This window comes from Nannobrachium achirus (genome assembly GCF_963921795.1).
Source record: "Nannobrachium achirus genome assembly, chromosome: 9".
Taxonomy (NCBI): Eukaryota; Metazoa; Chordata; class Actinopteri; order Myctophiformes; family Myctophidae; genus Nannobrachium; species Nannobrachium achirus.
Window position 1 is genome coordinate 23,325,238 of NC_137818.1, and position 22,500 is coordinate 23,347,737.

The window sequence follows — 22,500 nt, forward strand, 5'->3', positions numbered from 1 at the left end:
TAGACATTATATACCTCAGTCTCCTCAGGTGACCCAACAAACGCAAGCACAGCCTTTTTTGATTTGTACTTTTCTTTAGGAAACGTCATGGACAAATATTACTACTAATATTGATAGTAAAATAATATAATACTAGTAACTAAGACGCCTAAGGGCGAAGAATAGTATGTAATATCATGTCTTTAGGTGGATGTGGAAATGGAACTTTAGGTAACATGAGGGTTTACAGTACACTTGCATTTTGGTTGCTCTCAGTGTGGGGTCTGGGGACCCCCAGTGTGGGGTCTGGGGACCCCCAGTGTGGGGTCTGGGGACCCCCCGGGTCATTGAGGGGGTTCCAGGGTTGGGTGAGCAGAAAGCAGGGCAGGCTGTCATCACAGGGCAGTGTTGATGTCAATTAAATTGGGCACACGTGGGTCAACAACCTGTAGTCGTGTTCGGGACTCCCTCTTTCTTTGGCATGAGGCCCAGGTGGTGCCTAAACCTTAACCTCACAAAAACTATCCTAACGCTAACCCCAACTCTACAAATCTGGATAGTATTGGATAGTATTTGCCAAGTAGATTAGATCACCAATAGGCTAAGATCTAATCACTAACCAGAGGTTAATTCCATAAGGTGTTCCGAGAACCAGGTTTACCTCGCCAGATCTCGAAGATCACCATCGCAGTAGAACCGAAGAAGAGAACATTGAAGACTACTTCATAGTCACTAAAGAATAGGGTCTTTATTCTCACAAAGAATATTCAAATGTGACATCGGCATTGGCCCCGCCGCCCCTTACATACATTGCTCATTAGGTGGACACAATTTACCAGCGCACGATACAGTCCTACCTATATCCTTCTTTTCACTATGCCTAACCCTACCCTAACCTTACAAACACTATGCCTATGCCAGCAGTTTACACATCTGTAGCCTAATAAAAGAGAATGGCATGGCCATGCTTATTAAGCTCGTTAAATGTACTATACAGTATACCATCAAATATTACATCAAGCCGTGTAATAATTAGTTTTAATTATAAATACCGGCTAGCACAGCCGTCTGGGCAACTAGGCTGGTAATCCTGAAAGCTGTCGCGGGTTCGAGTCCCGATCCCGACGACCTGTGCTTCGTATCATCCCCCCCCCCCCCCCCATCTCTCTCCCCATTTCCTGTTGGTCTACTGAATACCTATCACTAAAGGTAGAAAAAGACCCCCAAAAACGTTTAAATTATAAATACCGCCCCCACAACAATACAGTAAATATAAAACATTTACAGCCATTTATAACGCTGAGAGGGCACAAATCTAACGGGTCCATTTGGTTAAGATTGTACTTTTTTATTTTTTCTTCCTATCGCCGAAATAAAATGCCTGGGTTTCCGAGCCTAAGTTTGTGTCTAACACTCTCAGAGTTAAATGAAAGAAAAATGTTGTTTATAGCGTCGAGGCGCTGCAGATGGTCGTGTTTTCCTCCACTGCGTCATGATTACGATGAGTCACTTGAGAAATAAGACGAAAGAGGAAGAGAAATCAAACACGCATGCATGGGGGAGGAAGGAACTAAGTCTTTGCCTTCTTGCAGTTTTCCAACTCTGTGAATATTGCATGAACTCTAAAAAAGACTTGAACGGACGGCGGGCTGAGAAGTGGAGTTGGGGGGGTGTTTAATAAGTCAAGAGATCAGGGTGGCACAGGCCTGCATCAGAGATACGTGCGTGTGTGTGTGCGTGTGTGCGTGCGTGCGTGTGAATGACAGAGAGATAGAGGCTATGAATGTGTATGGGCATGAGAGAGGAGGAGTAGCAAGTTGGAATGAGGTTAGATAGTGAGTATGGCATGCGTGCGTGTGTGTGTGTGTGTGTGTGTGTGTGTGTGTGTGTGTGTGTGTGTGTGTGTGTGTGTGCGTGCGTGCGTGCGTGCGTGCGTGTGTGTGTGGGACGGGAAGGAGAGAAAGGGAGACAGGATTTTAACATGTGAAACAGGTGAAATAAAGAGACAAACAAAAGGGAGAGAGGAGAGGAGAGGAGAGGAGAGGAGAGGAGAGGAGAGGAGAGGAGAGGAGAGGAGAGGAGAGGAGAGGAGAGGAGAGGAGAGAGGAGGAGTTATTGTATTATTAATAACTTTCACGAGTATGGAGAGACATTTTGTCCATTAGGAGTTCAAACAGAACATACCGTTATCTCTATTCCTGTTCCCCTTACTCTCTAAATATACAAACACAACTCAGTGCACCCTCACCTCCTCTCCTTAAAGACGCACTCCACCCAAAATCACGTGTCATTTGTTTTTGAATCTTATCTATGAAACTATTTTTAGCACCCTGCTTTTCTCTAAAGCAGTGGTTCTCAATTATTTTGGGGGGTCCCCAGATGATCAATTTAATGTGCAACATTGTTGTCTCACTCAACAGTAAACAAACCAACATAAAGTTTAAGTGTATATAGGGGTATATGCACATTTCTAAAGTGACAAAGGAGTTTTTAATACCTCTAAAATGACAAATTAAACATTGGCCAAGTTGTCAAATATTAGAGGCAGAAATTGTGAAAATAGCTGATCTACATGCTCACAACGCCTCGCATCGCGAACCGTGTTATACAAAATGTAATTCCTCAACTCTTAGTGCTCGTCAGAGTGGGGGGGGTCCCCAGTTAAAATAATTATTATTATTTTGGGGATTCGTGGCCTGAAAAGGTTGAGAACCACTGCTCTAAAGCATTAATATGGATTTTTACCTCCAAAAAACCTCCTTTAAGACCACGCTCTCTGTGAAAGTAGGTGTGGCCACAGTGGCACAATTCAGGTGCTGCTTTAATGTCACCTGTGACACGCCAATCACATCCTCTTCAAGGGCTCTGATGAACACCTGACGTAACTGCAATGTCCTGCATAATGCATAACTGTAGTCAGCCTCTGATTGGACAACAGAACCACATCAGACCCAGAGCAGTGTAAGGAGAGTGGCGACACACTTTGATCTCGCCGCAGACCGGAAGTGGCTTCGCATGGAGCCTGTTCTCATTCTTAGCAAGCCTCTGCTGCTCTTCAGCCCTGTCCGCCCCCATTATATTCGAGGCATCGCTGGCAAGTAGACTAAATCACGTCTTTTTTCCCCCTTTTAACTCATTCACAGGCCTCTCCAAGGTAGACAACATTATTAAAAGGGAGAAAAATACATAATTTAGTCTACTTACAGTTAGCAGCGAGTGAAAATGCCACGGTTATAACGGGGGCGGACAGGGCTGAAGAGCAGCAAAGGCTCGCTAAGAATGAGAACAGGCTCCAGTAAGCTAGGCTAAGCTAGCGACTTTCATAGCTTTCCACGCTTACAATGGGAGTCGACGGAAGTGTCGTAACTCTCTCTTTCTAGGGGTCTGATCAGACCCACAGCAAGACTAGGAAGCAGAATTGGTAGGAAGTAAATAGAACGGACTAAAGCAGGGGTCTTCAAGGTTTTCAAGCCAAGGACCCCTTAGTCGAGAGAGAGATGAAGCAGCGACCTCCACAACCCTCTATGTATATTCCATATAGTTTCATCATTTGACGGCACAATGAGTGTATTTTGGATTCATGTCAATTTGTGTTTTCAGATATTTAACCACTTGAACTGTCAATACTTAATAAACTTTCTCTGCTCTTTTTCCCCTCTACACCAAACCTCTTTGCCAAAAATAGCCGATCTACAAGCTCACAATGCCTTGCAGCTTGTAGAGCTGCTATTTTTGGCTAAAGTTCTCAGAATATGGACGCTAAGGTTCAAGTAGTTAATATAAAAAAGGAGGGAAAAAAGCTTCTATCACACAAAGATTTGGAGGACCCCCTGTAGTAACTCTGAGGACCCCCTAGGGGTCCCGGACCCCCTGTTGAAGACCCTTGGACTAAAGCATGTGAAAGAATCAGCGTCAGCAGCTCACTTGCGTGCATGTGTGTGTGTGTGTGTGTGTGTGTGTGTGTGTGTGTGTGTGTGTGTGTGTGTGTGTGTGTGTGTGTGTGTGTGTGTGTGTGTGTTGTGTGTGTGTGTGTGTGCGCACGCGCGTATGTGTTTGTTCGCGCACGTGCACGCACTCGATTCCCTCTGGAAAAGACAGTTTTATCGCTTTATTGCCTACCAGATTTATGCTTCCTTGAAGGATGGAATTCTGATGCAGCCGATGGGCTGTGGATAAACAAGCTAGGCTCAGTCAATGGCCAATGTAGCAACATACCATCTTCAGACGCACACGCATGCTGTTATTATTCTATTTTTAAGTTTGCACAGAACAAAACCTTTATTCTATCACTGCATACATTGCAACATTATGGCAAAACTATGTTACAAACATAAAATTTAAATAAACATACACTTAAAAGTATATTCAAAATGTTGAGCCCTGATAAGGCATAATTAGTCTGATATTGCATTTTGCCATAGTGTGACGGAGATGGGTTTAATGTGTGATCTGAATTGTTAATGAGGGCACAGACAGAGCCAAGTTCAAGGCACAATGAAACTCCTTTATAGATGTTTTTTGAGTGACAAAAATACTTGACATTATTGGAGCATTTTGTTATTATTTTTTGTTATTATTTTTTTAACTAGCCAGCTGGCTAATACCGGCATATTCCTTCTAAACCATTCCTAAATAGCGCATGTCATCATTGTCGGGTGGAAACCTTGTATGTCCAAAACCTTCCCTTCTTGTTATTATTCTAAAAAACGATTTAAAATTGTGAAAATCTACATGCAAAAAATCTACCGAAAATCTAGATGCAAAATCTGCTATTTTCACTACTTTCGTGCAACACTTTTGTATGATGCAGGGATTTAATTTATGAAAAAAATAAGAAAAACATTGGAAACTTGGAGATACGAGGTTTCTGCCTGACATTGAGGATGTGTTCCTGCTTCTTTTAAACGTCCCTGAATACTCTAACTGTACTTTCTCCTGCGCAGTAAACTCCTGGTAGTTACTGTTAATTTAATTCTGAGAGTGATCTGGGTCAATTTTTACACCCTCTGAGTGCCCTAGTGGCTCACTGAGTAAGAGGGTATACCACATAAAAAAGGCTACAGAGCTTCCCGCAGCTGTCCTGGGTTCAAACGTGACATGAGGCAAATCACTGCATGTCATCCCTCTTCTCTCTCGCCTTTCCTTTCGGTGCCTTCTCACTCCCAACTCGTCTTTTTGACGCTTGGTCAGGGTACCTTTCGTGTCCAATGCTGATGACAGATCATAACTCATTCCAAACCCCATCAGTATGCAAACAGGATGGCACTGAGTTGCAGATATGGGCTTTGCACCACCTGGTGTGGGCACTCGCTTGGCTGGCGCCTAGCTTGGGCGTGCCTTGCGGTGCTCTGGCACCGCACCTGACTCTGCATATGTGATGTTTTAACTTGTTTTAAACAATGAATGATGTCAGTCATCTCCATATTTGGGAAAAGTATAATTTTTTCCCATTCGAGTCAATGGAGAAAATGTATTCACAAATACATTTATATAAATTAAACTATACCAGTAAGACGCCCTAAGGGTGAGAAGCGGTGAGGTCGCGCACATGGGATGGCTACTTTGGCATGTATACAATTCTGCTGAGCTGGTCGAGTCATCACTGTGATGTCAGAACAGGTCAGCTATGTAAGGGATAACATCTCGATCACATACTGTATACTGTATCTCTTGTACAATCCTCCCTGCTGATAACCCTGAGCCATATGCAGTCAAATAAAGAGAGTCAATTTAACGCATATAAGAATTGAGCGTTCTACTGCTCTCAGGGTATAGTAGTAAGCCCTCATTCTTCTCCAAGAACAGCAAATCGTAATGCTTACGGTAACTATCTTAACTGGATTCCAGTGTCTGTTCAAATATAACATCAGTGTCACATGAGCCCCTGCGTTTTTACCACCACAGCTTGTATTCTCTAACCATAACGTGTCTGGATTTTCACATGTCTGTGATAGCAATCAACACATTTTTGTCTCCCGATTATAGAACTACAGCTGTAACTCACCATATGATATGCGCCCCACACACACGCACACACGCACACGCACACGCACACGCACACACACACACACACACACACACACACACACACACACACACACACACACACACAGACAGACAGACAGACAGACAGACAGACAGACAGACAGACAGACAGACACATACAGCTCATAATGTGTTGCATCATGTCACATTATTATGTGAGCTTGTAAATCTTCTATTTTCAGTGCGCAACACAGCTAAGTATAACTGTGTACCGGTAAGTATAACAGGCCTCAGAAGCTCTCACCAAGTCAAGGCAAGAAGGAGTGAACACATAGAATGAAGTAGACCAGGGGTCTTAAACAGGGGTCCGAGTTACTACAGGGGGTCCTTCTTTTTTACATTAACCACTTGAACCTTTAGTGTCCATATTCTGAGAACTTTGGCCAAAAATAGCAGATCTACAAGCTCACAACACCTCGCAGCGCGAGGCGTTGTGAGCTTGTAGATCGGCTATTTTCAGCCGAGGTTTTGTGTAGAGGGGAGAAAGAGCAGACTAAGTACAGAGTGCAAGGTCAAGTTTAAGAACTTTTGACGGTTCAAGTTAAATATCTGAAAACACAAATTGACATGAATCCAAAATACACTGATGATTGTGCTATCAAACAATGAAACTATATGGAGACTATGAAAAAGGTTGTGGGGGGTCCCTGCTTCATCTCTCTCTCAACTAAGGGGTCCTTGGCCTGAAAACGTTGAAGAGACCCCTGAAGTAGACAGTAATTATTTGCCTCAGCAGAGCGTGCACTGTGACACGTACTGTGTTTGGTGCTGTCTGTTCCCGGCCGACGGTACAAAGGCAGGGCCTCCTGTGAAGCTGGCCGCTGGCCAGTAGACTGTTCATACTGGGCAGCTCCCAGGTGTGAATGCTGCACTACATTAGTGTGGCCTTCACTGCATAAACCCATTCATATCAAAACAAATAAAATATGAGTCATCACATGTGTGCACGCTGCTTTGGTGTTGACTACAATCCCCTGTAATTAAGGGCATCGAGGGCATTAGAATTTGACTGTGTGCGTGTGTGCGTGCACGTGCGCACACAAGTGTGTACATGTACTGTACGTGCACGTGCATTCATGCGTGTGTGTGTGTGTGTGTGTGTGTGTGTGTGTGTGTGTGTGTGTGTGTGTGTGTGTGTGTGTGTGTGTGTGTGTGTGTGTGTGTGTGTGTGTGTGTGTGTGTGTGTGTGTGCGTGCGTGCGTAATAAGATTCTTAACATGAGAAGTGAGACATCTGTTCAGTGCTGCCTGTACTATTTCCAGATGCTGACAAAATTTGCGCCTGAACACACACCCACACACACCCACACACATACACACACATACACACAATAACATACAAAGACACCATGCCTGCCAAACAGATTACACCCTTTACATTCACACTGCATATTACTAGCGTGTGACTATGTGTTAGTCTGCCTACAGACTTCACTTAATAGTAATAATTACACAAACAGAGACATGCATACTATCTCTCTCTCTCTCTCTCTGACACATCACGTGACGTACACACTTTCACACGTCACACATGCAATGGAAATAGACACACACACACACACACACACACACACACACACACACACACACACACACACACACACACACACACACACACACACACACACACACACACACACACACACGTACCATTGCACACAGCCACACCCACCATACCCCCCATTGCACACAAACAAACTAAACCGAGCCCTTTTCTATACATTGTCCCTTTTAAATTATTATTTAAAGAACATTTGAAAATATTGAAAATAGTGGATGTACAAGCGTATTCATTGACGGGGGGGGGGGAATAACAAAAAAGGTTGAAGAGCGTAAATATGAGGTTTCACGCACGCTCACAGATGCAGTAATCCTAATAATGGTTGTGACATCGGTGCTGACAGCTGTGAACGTCTGACTGACATACAGGACAGAGCATGGCCTCATTCACTCATTCACCTGGACGCACGCACGCACACAGAGTACATTCATCATATGCACAAACACTGACATACATGCACGCAAACACACACAGACACGCATGCACGTGTGCGTGCAGACACACACACATACGCACGCGCACACACACACACACACACACACACACACACACACACACACACACACACACACACACACACACACACACCTACACACTCTCACACACAGAGACACACAGACACACACTTGTGAAAACTAAAGAAGAAAACACATTAACACTCATTAATGTTTGATGCCTTATTCAGTCCAAATGGCGCCCCTCTCTCTGTGTGCGTGCGTGCATGCGTGCGTGTGTGCGTGTCTGTGTGTGTGTGTGTGTGTGTGCGCGTTGTGTGCGATCAGAAAGTACATAAAAGAGAGAATAACTCAATGGTTGCTGATGCAAACGTGATGACACACTATGACTCATCCACAGACACACGTACTGAACTGTGCACATGATTACATGCACCTGCTCCTCTCTGACTCAGTTCAACTGAAATGAAGTGCATGACCGTTATACAGAACGAACTGACACGTAACCCAGCTACAACACGCACGCACGCACGCACACGCACACGCACACGCACACACACACACACACACACACACACACACACACACACACACACACACACAAAAACACAGAATCATGTCACGACAGGCGGATTTACAGACTGGAATGAGGAGAGGAGGAACCAGGGAATTTACGTGCAACAAACAAGGGAATTAATGATCCAGGACTTATTTTAATGAATTTAAAGTTATTCTAACCAGGCAGTCTGTATGGTTGAGCATGTTAATGCAATGTACTGTGTATCTTGCATTTCGGATGCAAGATTTATCTCAAACCCTGTGTTCAGAACCCACCATTGCACTTTGTATGCACTAGTTCCAGGGGCGTTAGGGTCTTAGATAGTGGGGGGGATGACATAGCCGCGCCCTCATGCACCTCGTGCGCGCACAGCGCGCGCCGAAAACTTTCGGTTTTATGCGGTTTTGATCGTGTTTCCGCAGTTTATTTTTTTGCTAAATGTAACACAATCGGGAACGGCACACTACACTTTCCCTTTGCCTCTCCACATGCACCAGCCAGCAAGATATAGTCTATAGTAGATGGATTTCTTGGTACCAACAGACAGACAACACGTGCCAGTTTCATATAATCATTCAGTTCCAAAAGCTTTTCAGTTAATCTACTTACAGTAGTTACTTTACACCACTGTCTACTACAGCAAGCATGATGGTTCCAAACGTTTTAGCCTGTGAACCAAGAGAAACTAAACGTTAGGGGACCCAAACTAGTAGTAGTGAAAATAGCAGATCTACAAGCTCACAACGAGTCGCTTCGCGCTGCGTTCAGCGTTGTGAACTTCTAGATCGTCTATTTTCAGGACCAATACAATGTGTCCGCGACGCGACCCACGCATCGGTCCCGACCCCAGTGTTTGGAATGGAAACAGTGGTTCTGGTTCACCATAGCCACTAGCCCAAACAGTGTACATTAGCCAGCAGCATTAGCATTCAGTGACGTCATTACGTGCGCGTCCCGCGTCAAATACGCGTTCATGTCGCCCAGAGACGCATTCATGTCTTGTTTCTGGGGTCCCGGGGACGCGCCTCCATTATTAATCCATAATTTACCGCATCGCGGTAAAAGAAAAACATTAGCGATTAGCGAATCGCAAAGGCCGCGATGTTCTGCTAAGTAGACTTCCCAAGCAATATGGAGACGTTTAAATTTTTGAAATCCCTTCATAATTGACTACGCAATGATCAAATCAAACGGTGCATGGTGTCTGTCTTTGCTTCCTATTAAACCTGCGGAGAGGAGAGGAGCCAACTGTCTGTCTAAGTACGTACAAGTTTATTTCCGTTCCAACAGAGTAGGTTCCAACGGAGTAGGCCTACTCCATAGCTACAGGTAGTGAATGTTCTTGTAATCATTATAAATATAATGTCCTTAAATCCTTGTGCATTGATTAAAAGCTGCCGTTTGTCATAAGCTGAAAGTGAAAGTGATTTCTGTGCAACGGTGGCTGCCCCTCCTCGCTCCTCCTTCCCCCGCACGCACAACTTTTGGTGTGTGTCTTAGGGTGCTTTTTTTTGCCTTGATGAAACTTAAGCAAGGCAGCGACATACGGTACTTTCTTCCTTGACAATAATGAGAGGCAGACAATACCATTACTGACATTTTGCTGAATATAAAAACGTTTTATATTGCTAATAGCAAAGTAAAAGGGAATCTTTTGGAAACTTAATGGGTCTGTAACTCGGTGAACAAATGGAACCAAATGGACCTGTTCCATTTGTACTCTAGTTTTTTAACATTTAATATAAATTGGGGTCCCAGTGATATAAATATAATTAAATGGGTGTCTGTAGCCTAGTGTATTTATAAATCCTAGTTCTAAGTTCAAACATTAGCCAAATTGTAAAATAAATATAAGAAATAGGCAAACATTTTGAAAATAGCCGATCTACAAGCTCAGTCTTTAGACGGCCTTAATAACCTATTGTGGTGTGTAAAATAGCCTATAGAAAAAAGTCAATAATAATAATAATAATGGTAATAATAAGGGTAGTAATAATAATAATAATACATAAAAAAGTATCGAAAACGGTATCGAAAAAGGTATCGTATCGATTCCCAGGTATCGAAAAAGGTATCGTATCGATTCAGAGGTGAACGATACCCATCTCCGCTGCGTTGAATTTTTTTGGGACCCATAAAATATCCCTGGGACTCATCCGAAAAACTCTTCTGGGGTCCCGGGACTCATTACATTAAAAACCTATTAACATCACTGAGCATTCATCATTACTCTAATATAGCCACGACTCACCAGGTGCTGAGGACTAGAGGAGCAGAGGATGATGTTTAATGCCTTTATAGCCTAGGCTGTCTTGTCTTGGTGTTCTGTTTATATTCCTTTATGCCAGTGTTGTTAATTTCACCACGAGTCCATGACGCACCGTACGCACGGACGACAGAGACATACACCATACGCACGCATCGATGTAAAACAACCTATAGGTTCAGACCTCAACAACGTTTACAAGCGTGTCACACTTGGGTGATTTAACAAAGGAACGAGCCTGTATGCATATCAATAGACCATTGTCTGACCTGTTAACTCCTGTAGAGTAGGTGTTAAGCAACGTGCGTGTGACGTCTTCAACATTGCGTCTCCCACCCCCAAACATTGAATCACCAACGCAGCACTGCATGCAGGAGATACAGGTTTGAAACCCATGTGTTGCAATGGACCCAAGTCCCGCCCGTGGTTGTGATCCTCTCCGCACCCATTGGTTGCTGTTTCTTGGTTGGACAAAAATCCTGTCTTTCCATCCACTACCATTGAAATAACGTGTTTTTCAGTTGCTTCGTATTGATGTTCTGTGTATTCAATTCTCATTTTAAACTTGGTGTCAGTAAAAAGGAACATCTCAGGTGCAGTATAGTGACTGTGCATATCATGTTGTTTTCTCCAAATATGATATTTTAGCAAATTCAACATAAACAACCGTATACTGTCAGGCGGAACCAGGGTGGAACCAGGGCAGAACAAGGCAGAAAGAGCCTGCTGGTTGGTCAGTCAGGGACCAACCGGAAGGCTGACAAAGGGTCAAATTGGCAAAAAAAAAAAAAAACACGTATGGATTGTAGCTTTAAGGAATGACAGATAGAAAGGGGTAGATGGAGCGGTGATAACTGTCATCCCTACTTAACATTACATATTTAATCTGTCTCTCTCTCTATTTATATAGAAACACCTCAATGCTATGAATTATTCATTCATGAAGCTCCACTCTCTCTGCCCTTCTCCAACTGTACTCGCTTTATATAGCTCTCTGTCCCTCCCTGTCACTCCCCTTCTCCCTCCATCTCTCTCTGTCTCTCTGTCTCTCTCTCTCTCTCTCTGCAGGCTGGAGGCTGCTATACACGTGTTTCAGCTCTGCATGTCAGAGCTTCTCGTGGTCTCTCTCCATCCCTCACCATATCTCTACTTCTCAATCCATTCCTCAATAGAGATGGGATTTATGGTTCTTTGAAGTGAGCCGGATCTCTGGGATCCGTTCCTTTCAAAGAGCCGTTCAATAAACCCTTTTGCAAATCCCGCCCCATTCTGCCCTGTTACTATGATGGGACATTAACCCTGGGCAGATTGTTTTTATAGTGGAAGTGGATGGGATTTTTTTCCCCTTCATAGCCTCATTACAGCTATATAAAGTACCAAAGGAAAAACACCTAGGTGATATTAATAAAAAGGGAAGACAAAGGTACAGTAGTTACATTGCAAAACAGGGGATTTACCCGAAAATATATGTTTTAATTTGTTTAATCCCAGTGGGACAGAATCCTCTTTGCAGATTCTTTTATAGTGGTAGTGGATGCGATTTTTTTTCCCTTCATAGCCTCATTACAGCTATATAAAGTACCACAAAAAACACATCTACGTGATATTAATAAAAAGGGAAGAAAAAGGTACAGTAATTACATAGCAAAACAGTAGTTTTCCCCCGAAAAATAAATGTTTTAATTAGTTTAATCCTCTGGATAAGAGATAGAAAGAGAAGCGCATTGCATCTTGGGTACTAGGAAGAGGACAGAGAGAATGTTTCTCCTCACATAATAGGCTGGCTTTTCGTAATTCTGCCCATTTAAATTATATGTACCCAATCGTGACTCTTAGACCATTGATAAGGTACATGTGAACTAGTTTGTTGAAGCTTATTCGTTATGATGAGCGAGATCGCTTGACGCTTGCCGTCGCTATCACCGTACCGGCCGATCTCCGTGTCGCGCACTGCGGACAGTTTTTGAAAGGCTGAAGCAACATTATCCACTGCACAAACTCCACCCCCGATAGCAAAAAGTGAATGTTTTTTTCTGGTTGGCCAGTCAGGGAGTCTCAGGGACCAATCAGAAGGCTGACAAACGGTCTATTAAGACTGGCTCATTTTAGTTACTTTGTAGATTTTGATCATGATTACAAATTAGGCTACTTTAAACCCTATACACATTTCTGCCATATATACATTTCTGCCATTTGAAAATAGCAGAGCTTGCAGATCTGCTATTTTCAAATGATTTTTCAACATTTTATTCAATGGAAAACTTGTGAAATGGGACATTCTGCATAATGAGTACTTTCTACTATTGGTACTTTAAGTACATTTTGATACCAAAATACTTCTACTTGGGGCAGAGTATTTCTACATGAGTAAAGAATGTTTGTACTTTTTCCCACAACTGTTCATTTACAAAAGGAACGGCTCCCTACTGCGAACCGGATCCCATCGTTCATTTCAAAGAGCCGTTCAAAAGACTCGATTCATTCGCGAACGTCCCATCTCTATTCCTCAATTGCTTCATGACGTGACGTGACGTGACGAGATGAAATTAGATGACATGACGGACGACGTGATGAACTGAGATGACATGACATACTGTAATATGAGATAACATGCAATGAATTGAGATGACATGAGATGACACGACATGAGATAAGAAGATAAGCCCGCCTTGTGTGGAAATATCTTCTTGCACTCTTTCATCTTCCCTCTCTCCCTCTGTTCTCCATCTGCCTGGTTTTCCTCACACTGCACAGCCTGGGGCCTCAGTGTTCAGTGCACAAACATATGCAGGCACGCACGTACGCACATACGCACACGTGCACACACACAGAAAAAATAGCAGCATTTTTTCACAAAATGATTTTAAATAGTACACCATAAAGATTTAAAATGAGTTTAAAGGTAGCAGCTCTATTGTTGTTCAGTTTATATGTGCACTATAGGTCTAGAGGTCACTCAATGGTTTGTAGTCCTTAGGGTGGTTGTATTCCATTTGCTAGCCTTCTTTTATCACAACAGTTCACACATCTTGCTGCTGTGTTGTATTTCTCCCAGTAGGTAAGGGAGTTCTTGTCTGTGTCATATTTATAACCCCCACAGATGAAGATGACATCTTCTATCATCACAGCTGTGTGGTTGCAGCGACTGTATGGAATCTTACAGGTAAGATGACATTTTTTTCATATTCCAGTTGTCACTGGGGTCAACTTCCTCCAGCATAAAGACACTGTGTTGAAGATGTGAACATAAAGCTGATCATCCCTGTTGTTCCTGTCTCCTGATCCCTCCAAACTTTGTCTCCCAAAGCAACATTCAGGGTTCCCACATATCTTTACCAATTAATTTCCAAAACTTCTCCAAAACTTTTCCAGAATATTTAACCCGATTTCCAGGAATATATAACAATAATTCAGCTCAATAACGAGTCGCTTACTCCTATGCGCAATGCCCAAAGACAGGTAATGTATGCCAGTGGTTCTCAACCTTTTCAGGCCGTGACCACCGAAATAATCATATTTGAAGAGAGTTGAGGAATTTTGTATAACACGGTTTTATTGTGAAAATAGCCGATCTACATGCTCACAACGCCTCGCGTTGCGAGGCTTTGTGATCATGTAGATCTGCTATTTTCACAACGACGCTGACCGTTGATGTCAATCACAGCGTAAGAATTAGAGTTGTTCCAATACCAGTATCGGAAAATCTGCCGATATACTGCCTACAAATGTCGGTATTGGCGAGTATGTCTGTGTCTCTGTTTTCGTGCACAAGTAGGGAAAATAGACTTAAACCGTATATGGATGACGAAGTCCCCCCGGGCTCCATACTAGTGTCTTTTCTGTCTTTTCTGAGTTGTGAGCTTGCTGTTGGCTATTTTCAGCAAAAGCTTTCCCCACAATACGGATGCTGGGGGTTAAGTTAAGATCACAATGTGCAGCAAAGTGACAGTAATGTGGTTATTGTCCCTACCTATCCGCTCCTTTCAATCTGTCTACTTCTCTGTCTCTCACCACATTTTACATGTTTTGTAACTTGAAAAGGACCTTTTAAATTCTGTCCTTGAGACACTTGAGATTTTGTTGAACGCTGCACGTCTTCTTTAAAGTATCCAATTAAATGAGTGAGATCAGATTAACTACAGATAAGAGTGATATGGGGTAACTAATTAACAACAGAAAACATGAGCATAAGTTAGCTTAATCAGCATCCCTAACCTATTAACAAATTCAATCTGAATTCTGATTAATCTTATTTATTTAACGAGGATTAGGATCGATTACACGGAATACATTTACTGTAATTAAACTGAGAGTAAATTCAATTATGAGCATATTAACGAGAGTGACAGGATGAGACTTAATCTGACTCATTTGACTGAGCTCAATAGGTTACTAACTGACATCTCCAACTTTATTTTACGCACAACTGAAAACACAATAACAAGGAGTGGCACTGTGTGTGTGTGTGTGTGTGTGTGTGTGTGTGTGTGTGTGTGTGTGTGTGTGTGTGTGTGTGTGTGTGTGTGTGTGTGTGTGTGCGTGCGTGCGTGCGTGCGTGCGTGCGTGCGTGCGTGCGTGCGTGTGTGTGTGTGTGAGAGAGAGAGAGAGAGATAGAACAGGTCCGTAGGGTTTTATTAAAGGAATCAGGGATGTGTGTCCTGTGCCTGTTTTGGTGAAAAATAAAGAGAGAGATAGACAGACAGAGAGAGAGAGAGAGAGAGAGAGAGAGAGAGAGAGAGAGAGAGAGAGAGAGAGAGAGAGAGAAGGGGGGAGGGTAGAATAGGGAGTTTTCCAAGGACAGGTGCAGTAGGCCAATAGGGAGAGAAGGAAAGAGAGTAGATAGTAGTAAAGGTGAATGAGTTGAAAGGGAGGCGGCACGAAAAAATGATGGGAAAGCAAGGGAGAGTAAACAAGAGAAAATGTGTGGGAGGTAAGATACACTTAATGGAAGAAGAGATAGAGAAATGACAGACTGGGAAAGAAAGGCAGTCAGAGAGGTGGGAAGCAGAGCACGCAAGAGAGAGAGAGAGAGAGAGAGAGAGAGAGAGAGAGAGAGAGAGAGAGAGAGAGAGAGAGAGAGAGAGAGAGTGGAAAAATGCGGGTCTGGGGTCAGACTGAGGCAGTGGAAAACCATTCTCTGAGTTACTATTGATTGTCTGGATGGAGATGACTCGTACAAGTGTGTGTGTGTGTGTGTGTGTGTGTGTGTGTGTGTGTGTGTGTGTGTGTGTGTGTGTGTGTGTGTGTGTGTGTGTGTGTGTGTGTGTGTGTGTGTGTCTTACCTCCACCAGGTGTGGTGTGGGGTTGAAGCCACACAGGTTGCACACCTGGGTGTGACACTGCGTACAGGAGTTGTGGTTGGGTGGGTCAGAGCTGCCGATGTTGAGCTCTGTTTTACACAGAGGGCAGTTCACCTTGGGCTTCTCAGGCTCTGGGGCAGGAACCTGGGCAATAGGCTTGGACTCCTGCTGCTGTGGTTGGGGCATCTTTTGATGATGCGCAGTCGACTGATGAGGCGGCTGCCCCTGTGGTTGCTGTGGCCCTTTTTGGTGATGTGCAGGCGATGGCTGCGGGGTCGGCCCTTGGCTGTGAGGCGTGGGCTGGTGCGGTTGTTGTTTTTGCGCTGGAAGGTGAGAGCCGCCCGCTTGAGGTGGGGCATGGGGTCCCCCCATCCCGAATGGTTTGGCACCGGGGGGGCCCTGTTGCTGTCTGCTGTCTGGAGTCGCATTGCTGAACACGACTTTCCCTCGGGCGGGGCTGGGCTGGGTGGAGGTTGTGGTCAGAGGCTCTACGTTGATGAGGGTGCTAGCCTCTTTGAGCAGCGACGCCCCAAAGCCAAACAGTTTGGTCAGGCCATCCTGAGCCGGGGGAGGGGCCTGACTCTGGGGCCGATGAGCCGGAGATGAGCCGGCGCTCCGTGTCTGGTCATGTAACCGAGAGGTGGCAGGCTGGTGCATCGGGGAGCCACGACCCAAATCAGGCTGGGATGGAGCCTTGGCCAGCCCAACGAGGGGCACAGCACCAGGATGGGGAATCCGGGGTCCGCCGGGCTGGTTGAGCCCACCAAAATTAGCAGGAGTATTACTCTGGGAGTATGGGTCGGACCTTATCCCCTGCTGGGAGGGCCCTGTCTGGGATTGAGGCCCTCCGGGGCCTGGGTGTCTCTGCAGGCCCGGGGAGGCCTGAGGTTGAGCCTGGGGCTGGACTTTGGGCCCTGCCTGGGAGGGAGGGTACTGCTGGGGTTGGGACTGTGGAAATCGCTGGGGTTGGGACTGTGGAAATTGCTGGGGCTGGGACTGTGGAAATTGCTGGGGTTGGGACTGGGGATACTGCTGGGGATGAGTTTGGGGGAATGGCTGGGATTGGGAGTAGGGATGTGCCTGGCTATAAGGCTGACTATGAGGAGGCTGTTGCGGCTGTGTTGGCTGGGGTTGCGCCTGGGCTTTGGGCTGGGCCTGGCCGTAGGGCTGACTATGCTGTTGCGGTTGTGGCTGTGGCTGAGTTGGCTTGGACTGGGGCTGGACTTTGGGCTGGCTCTGTGCCGGTTGAGCTGGCTGCGGTGTGGGCTGCTGAGGCTGGACGATGGGCTTGGCTTGGTGGGACGGAGAGTGGATCTGCTGCTGGCTCTTGGAGCGAGGTGTGGTCATGTCAATACCCAGAGCCCTCTGCATCTGACAGTTCAGGCACAACCACTCCTGGACCTGCAGAGACACAGAAACACTCAATTACTAAAAAGCTGCAGACAAAACAGAGACTGATGGTGGTGGTGACGGATGAGTTGTCTAGCAGCAACAAGCATCTTGTGCTGTCTTGTGACTGCCAAAAGTCGAATTCAGTCATCATTCAGTCACCCTCCACTCCAGACACGATCGCACGCACGCACGCACGCACGCACGCACGCACGCACGCACGCACGCACGCACGCACGCACGCACGCACGCACGCACGCACACACACACACACACACACACACACACACACACACACACACACACACACACACACAGACGACAAGTCATTTGGGATAGGTATCAGTTATGTCTGTCAGTCAAGAGCAAAACGAGCCTATCACAAATGATGTGCTTGTATCACAGCTGAACTGTAATCAAGCAGTTACAGAGAAAGCAACATTAGTCTGTGGAACAATTGATTGCTGAGATGAAACCATAACCCAACACACACATGCAGGTCACACACACACACACACACACACACACACACACACACACACATGGAAGCGCACGCTCAGCAATACGGCATCTAACGATAAGACATTTCACGCTTCCTCCTCCTCCTCTCCTCTTCCTCCTCCAGATGAGATGCGATGATAGTCCCTCATGAGCAGACCTTGCATCTCTGCCTAATATTATCTCACTAATAGAACACACACACACACACACACACACACACACACACACACACACACACACACACACACACACACACACACACACACACACACACACACACACACACACACACGCCCGGCCTCCCATACACTGTAGCACTGTATCAAACTCTCCTTTGATCTACTTGTCCTACATTCACTCTACAGCTCTGCATCCATGCAGGATCCACACTGAGGATGTTACAGAGAGTAAAAATGTTCCCGTAAAAATAACCTTTTTACACTCTCAGTCAACCTCTTGAGCGCTATGTACTTCATCATACGCTGAACAGAGAAAATAGCAAATCTGCTATTTATGCAAATACATAAATTAAAACAAATCCTTGAAATTTTGTATTGTGTTTTTCTGTTTGCCCAAAATGCCCGGGTTAATATAGTTAATACTACCACAGGATTTTTGCTGTGCATATGGCAGCAAAACATACACACCCACCAAGCTAGCTGGTTAGCATTAACAGTGCTATTCTATTCTGCCATTCTGTCTCCGATAGCAGACACTTCTTCACAGCCTCCCTGTCACATACCAAGGTGGCGAGAATAACACTCACACTCACACACACACGCCCACACCCACACCCACACACGTATGCTCACCCATCACCTCTGTCACACGAGGCGCTCGCTGCACACTGGTCCTTGGAAACCGCCCGGGACGACGAGGGAAACAGGGGAAGGAATGGAGCAACGTCTGTGTCGGTCACGTACCCCCAACTAAGCATTTCCTCCTCTGCCCGGACGCCGTCCCATCATGCTTTGCTGTTCTAACGTTCCCTAGCTTGACAGAATTACTGATCCCGCTTTCTGTTATGTCAGCGCCTGCTGCTGCTGCTGCTTACAGCCTGACATCTCCTCTGCTCTCCTCCTGTCCCTCCCTGCCTGCTTCCATTCCTTTGTAGTCTTCTACTCCTCACTATATCTGCTGCTATCCATTCCTCTATACCCCCTCTGCCATATGTGGGTCGCTTGAGCAGGCAGGTGAGAAAGGGGGGAGATTTGAAAAGTAGCCTATAATATCCCGGGTTCGGGCTCCGCCCAACTCTGTCCTGACATGATCGCTGATGAGAGAGCGAGCAAGAGAGTAAGGAGAGAGAGAGAGAGAGAGAGAGAGAGAGAGAGAGAGAGAGAGAGAGAGAGAGAGAGAGAGAGAGAGAGAGAGAGAGAGAGAGAGTCAGGGGGGACTTTTCTCTCGACCATACAGACACCAAAAGAGAGATAACAGGAGGGATGGGAGGAAAAGAGGGCGGGGTTCAGCTATGGGAAGGAGGGATGCATGGGGAGAGAGAGGGAAGAGAGGGAATTGAGGAAAGGAAGAGAGGGAGGGAGGGAGGGGGGAGAGCACAGAGGCAAAGAGAAGGATGGATGGATGGATAGTTTGTTAATTAAACGGATAAGGACTGAACAGAGACGAATGGAGACAGTGAATGAGGGATGGAGGGAGGGAGGGAGGGAGGGAGGGAGAGAGAGAGAGGGAGGAAGGCAATGATGGACAGAGAGAGAGTGAATGAGGGATGGATACAGAGAGAGAGTGAGAGGTGGTTGGAGAGATTGAATAAGGGATGACTGGAGGGAGTGAGTGATGGATGGATTGACAGAGAGAGACAGAGAGATGGGTGGAGAGAGGGATAGAGAGATGGATGGAGAGATATTGATATGCTGGCAACCCATCACACGGCACAGGCATATGGCGAAATGGCAACCAGAAAGTTGGCAGTTCAAATCCACCCTCCAGTGAAAACCTGGTTCAGGGATGCAAATGCGAAATGCAACTCAGCACCGCCAGGTAGCACCTAAACCAAACCTTAACCCTAACCCTAACCTCAGTAAAACTAACGCTGGTGAAATGTGAACCTGCCGACGCTCCGTCCACCCACGGGTGACATGCTGACGCTGGTGAAAGCTAACCTGGTGAGTGGCTACCCTGCCGACGCTGGTGAAAGTTAACCTGGTGAAATGCTAACCTGCGTCCCCTATGTGTGGGGACGGTGACGCGAATAGAGATCGCTCTTGCTGTTTTATTCTCTACTGAGTCAGACGGTGTAAAACGTAAATAGTGTAAGGGAAATGGCAGAGAAGGATCTGGTGGAATTTGATTTGACCCTGGCAAGCCAGTGGGCGACAATTTTCGTTTCTGCCAGTACTGTGGGTGCTCGTACAAACATACTTTAGTTTCACAGGTAAAGCCTCCTGCATTACTGTTAGTGTTTTCAGCTGTTTATGTTTTCCAATACATTGAACCACATTAGACCATATTTGATAATTATGTGCATTTTGAGTGAAAAGTTCAAATTTGTAAGCTCCTCTCGAAACTACATTTGGCTAAATGTAATTAAACAAATGAATTGGATTGCACTGTTGGTAGTTGTATTTGGTTGTCAAATCTATGTCAAATCAACGGCTTGAAGTGATATTTCCCCCACACACCCACTGGCTGGCTGTCATGCTTCAGCAATAATCACGTTGAGGTTTTTCGAGTTAAGCGAATCACGCTTTTCATGTTGCACTGGCCAAAAGAGAATTTATTTTACTTTGACTCAACAGTGAATCACGTAGCTTAAAATGTATGTGATCTCTGAGTATTACATATGTAAATGTTTACACTCTCCGTCTTTAAACTCTCACCCTAATGCAAGTTGTTGCTCTCACTTTTACTTACTTTTTAACTTCATGGAATCAACCTACAGTCTGGTTGTCATGGGGGTGTGACGCATGTTATACACCAGTTGGTCAAACAACTATAGGTAAATAACAGGAAGTGAATTTGTCTGGAGGTGAGCTTTAACTGTTCTGATGTGTTCCTCCTCCACCAACCACAGGGTATGCATGTACTGAGCTGGGTGGATGCATTTCTCTGCTGTGTTTTGAGGCAAGAGGCAAAATGGAAATTATCTTGCGGCAGTTAAAGAAAATCATAATTAAGGATTTCTAACGCATTATACATGAAGAAAATTGCTTTCATCTCAGGCTTACCCTATAGGAAACTAAGCTTCCATCAAACCTGCAAGTCTCTCGCTTACTGTAATCAGTCACTCCATACACATTCCCTGATTCTGTGTCTCTACCCCTTTCTCACACAAACGCACGCAAACGCACATGCACACACACCAGGAGGAGTACCCTGGACGTGCTACAACAAACTAATGCAGATTTCAAGACCCTTGAATATAGTACTATAGGCTCTTTGATTTAGAATTTACCTCATCTCTCTGTGCCCTATTTCTGTCACACATACACACACCCCCCCACACAGAGAGAGAGTGAGAGATAGATAGAGAGAGAGAGAGAGAGAGAGAGAGGAAGAGAGAGAGAGAGAGAGAGAGAGAGAGAGAGAGAGAGAGAGAGAGAGAGAGAGAGAGAGAGATTCATTACAGCGCTATTGCAGGAAAAGAAAAGAAAAGAAAAGAAGAAAACACCACTCCTAGGAAAGAACCTCGATAAGATGTGATATTTCCTGTGACATTCGAAGGGTAACATTAACTGATACAAAAGCACATACACACACGAGCTGTCATTATAAAATATTAATGTCACAGGTCTGACAATGCTACTACAGGTGAAGAGTTCACTCTGTTGGCCACACTGATCACCTACTACAGTATAATGCAGTATAATGATAGATGTAAATAATTCAAATAAAAAATTAACACACGTCCTCCATTTGGTGCTGAGCCAAACTGAAAAAAAGAAGAAGAAGAAAATGCGGGGGCTGGCAACTCACTTTTTGTTGCTCCAAATAATATTTAAGTAAAAGGATAGATGTTAACCATATGGACCCCTAGCATCATTATTCTGGAGTGAACATTCAGCGAAAATAGCAGATTTACAAGTTTAGCGACCTGGTACATACATTGGCTGTTTGGTGTGTGTGTGTGTTAAAGGGATCCCTGGCTAATACGACAAATATGCCTTAATACATTATAATTGTCCTCTATAACTACAATGTAAAATTAAAAACACCTTAAATATTTTATTTCTTCTAGAAATAGCTAATCTTTCACTCAATAGGGGAAATGCCTGTCGTAAGTTGATGTCATAAAACCATGTGTGATCTATCCCTATGGACTTTATGGCATGCATGTGAAAATAAAAACAAACGTAATACTTCCTATGGTTAATATGAGCATCAAATCAATATTTCAAATGTGTGTGTGTGTGTGTGTGTGTGTGTGTGTGTGTGTGTGTGTGTGTTTTTAGTTTTTGTTTTTTTGCACATGCATGCCATAAATTCCAT

At 44.8% G+C, this 22,500-nt stretch overlaps 1 protein-coding gene across 1 annotated transcript in view; it reads right to left on the bottom strand.

Moving 5' to 3' along the window:
- Positions 1 to 22,500, bottom strand: part of bsna (bassoon presynaptic cytomatrix protein a) — a gene marked incomplete at both ends in the record, with an annotated part of 202,253 nt that overhangs the window by 119,018 nt on the left and 60,735 nt on the right. Inside the window, one exon of the mRNA XM_080732459.1 lies at positions 16,147 to 17,565. Coding sequence (XP_080588585.1) covers positions 16,147 to 17,565 — 1,419 coding nt within the window. The remainder of the gene's footprint in view (positions 1 to 16,146; positions 17,566 to 22,500) is intronic.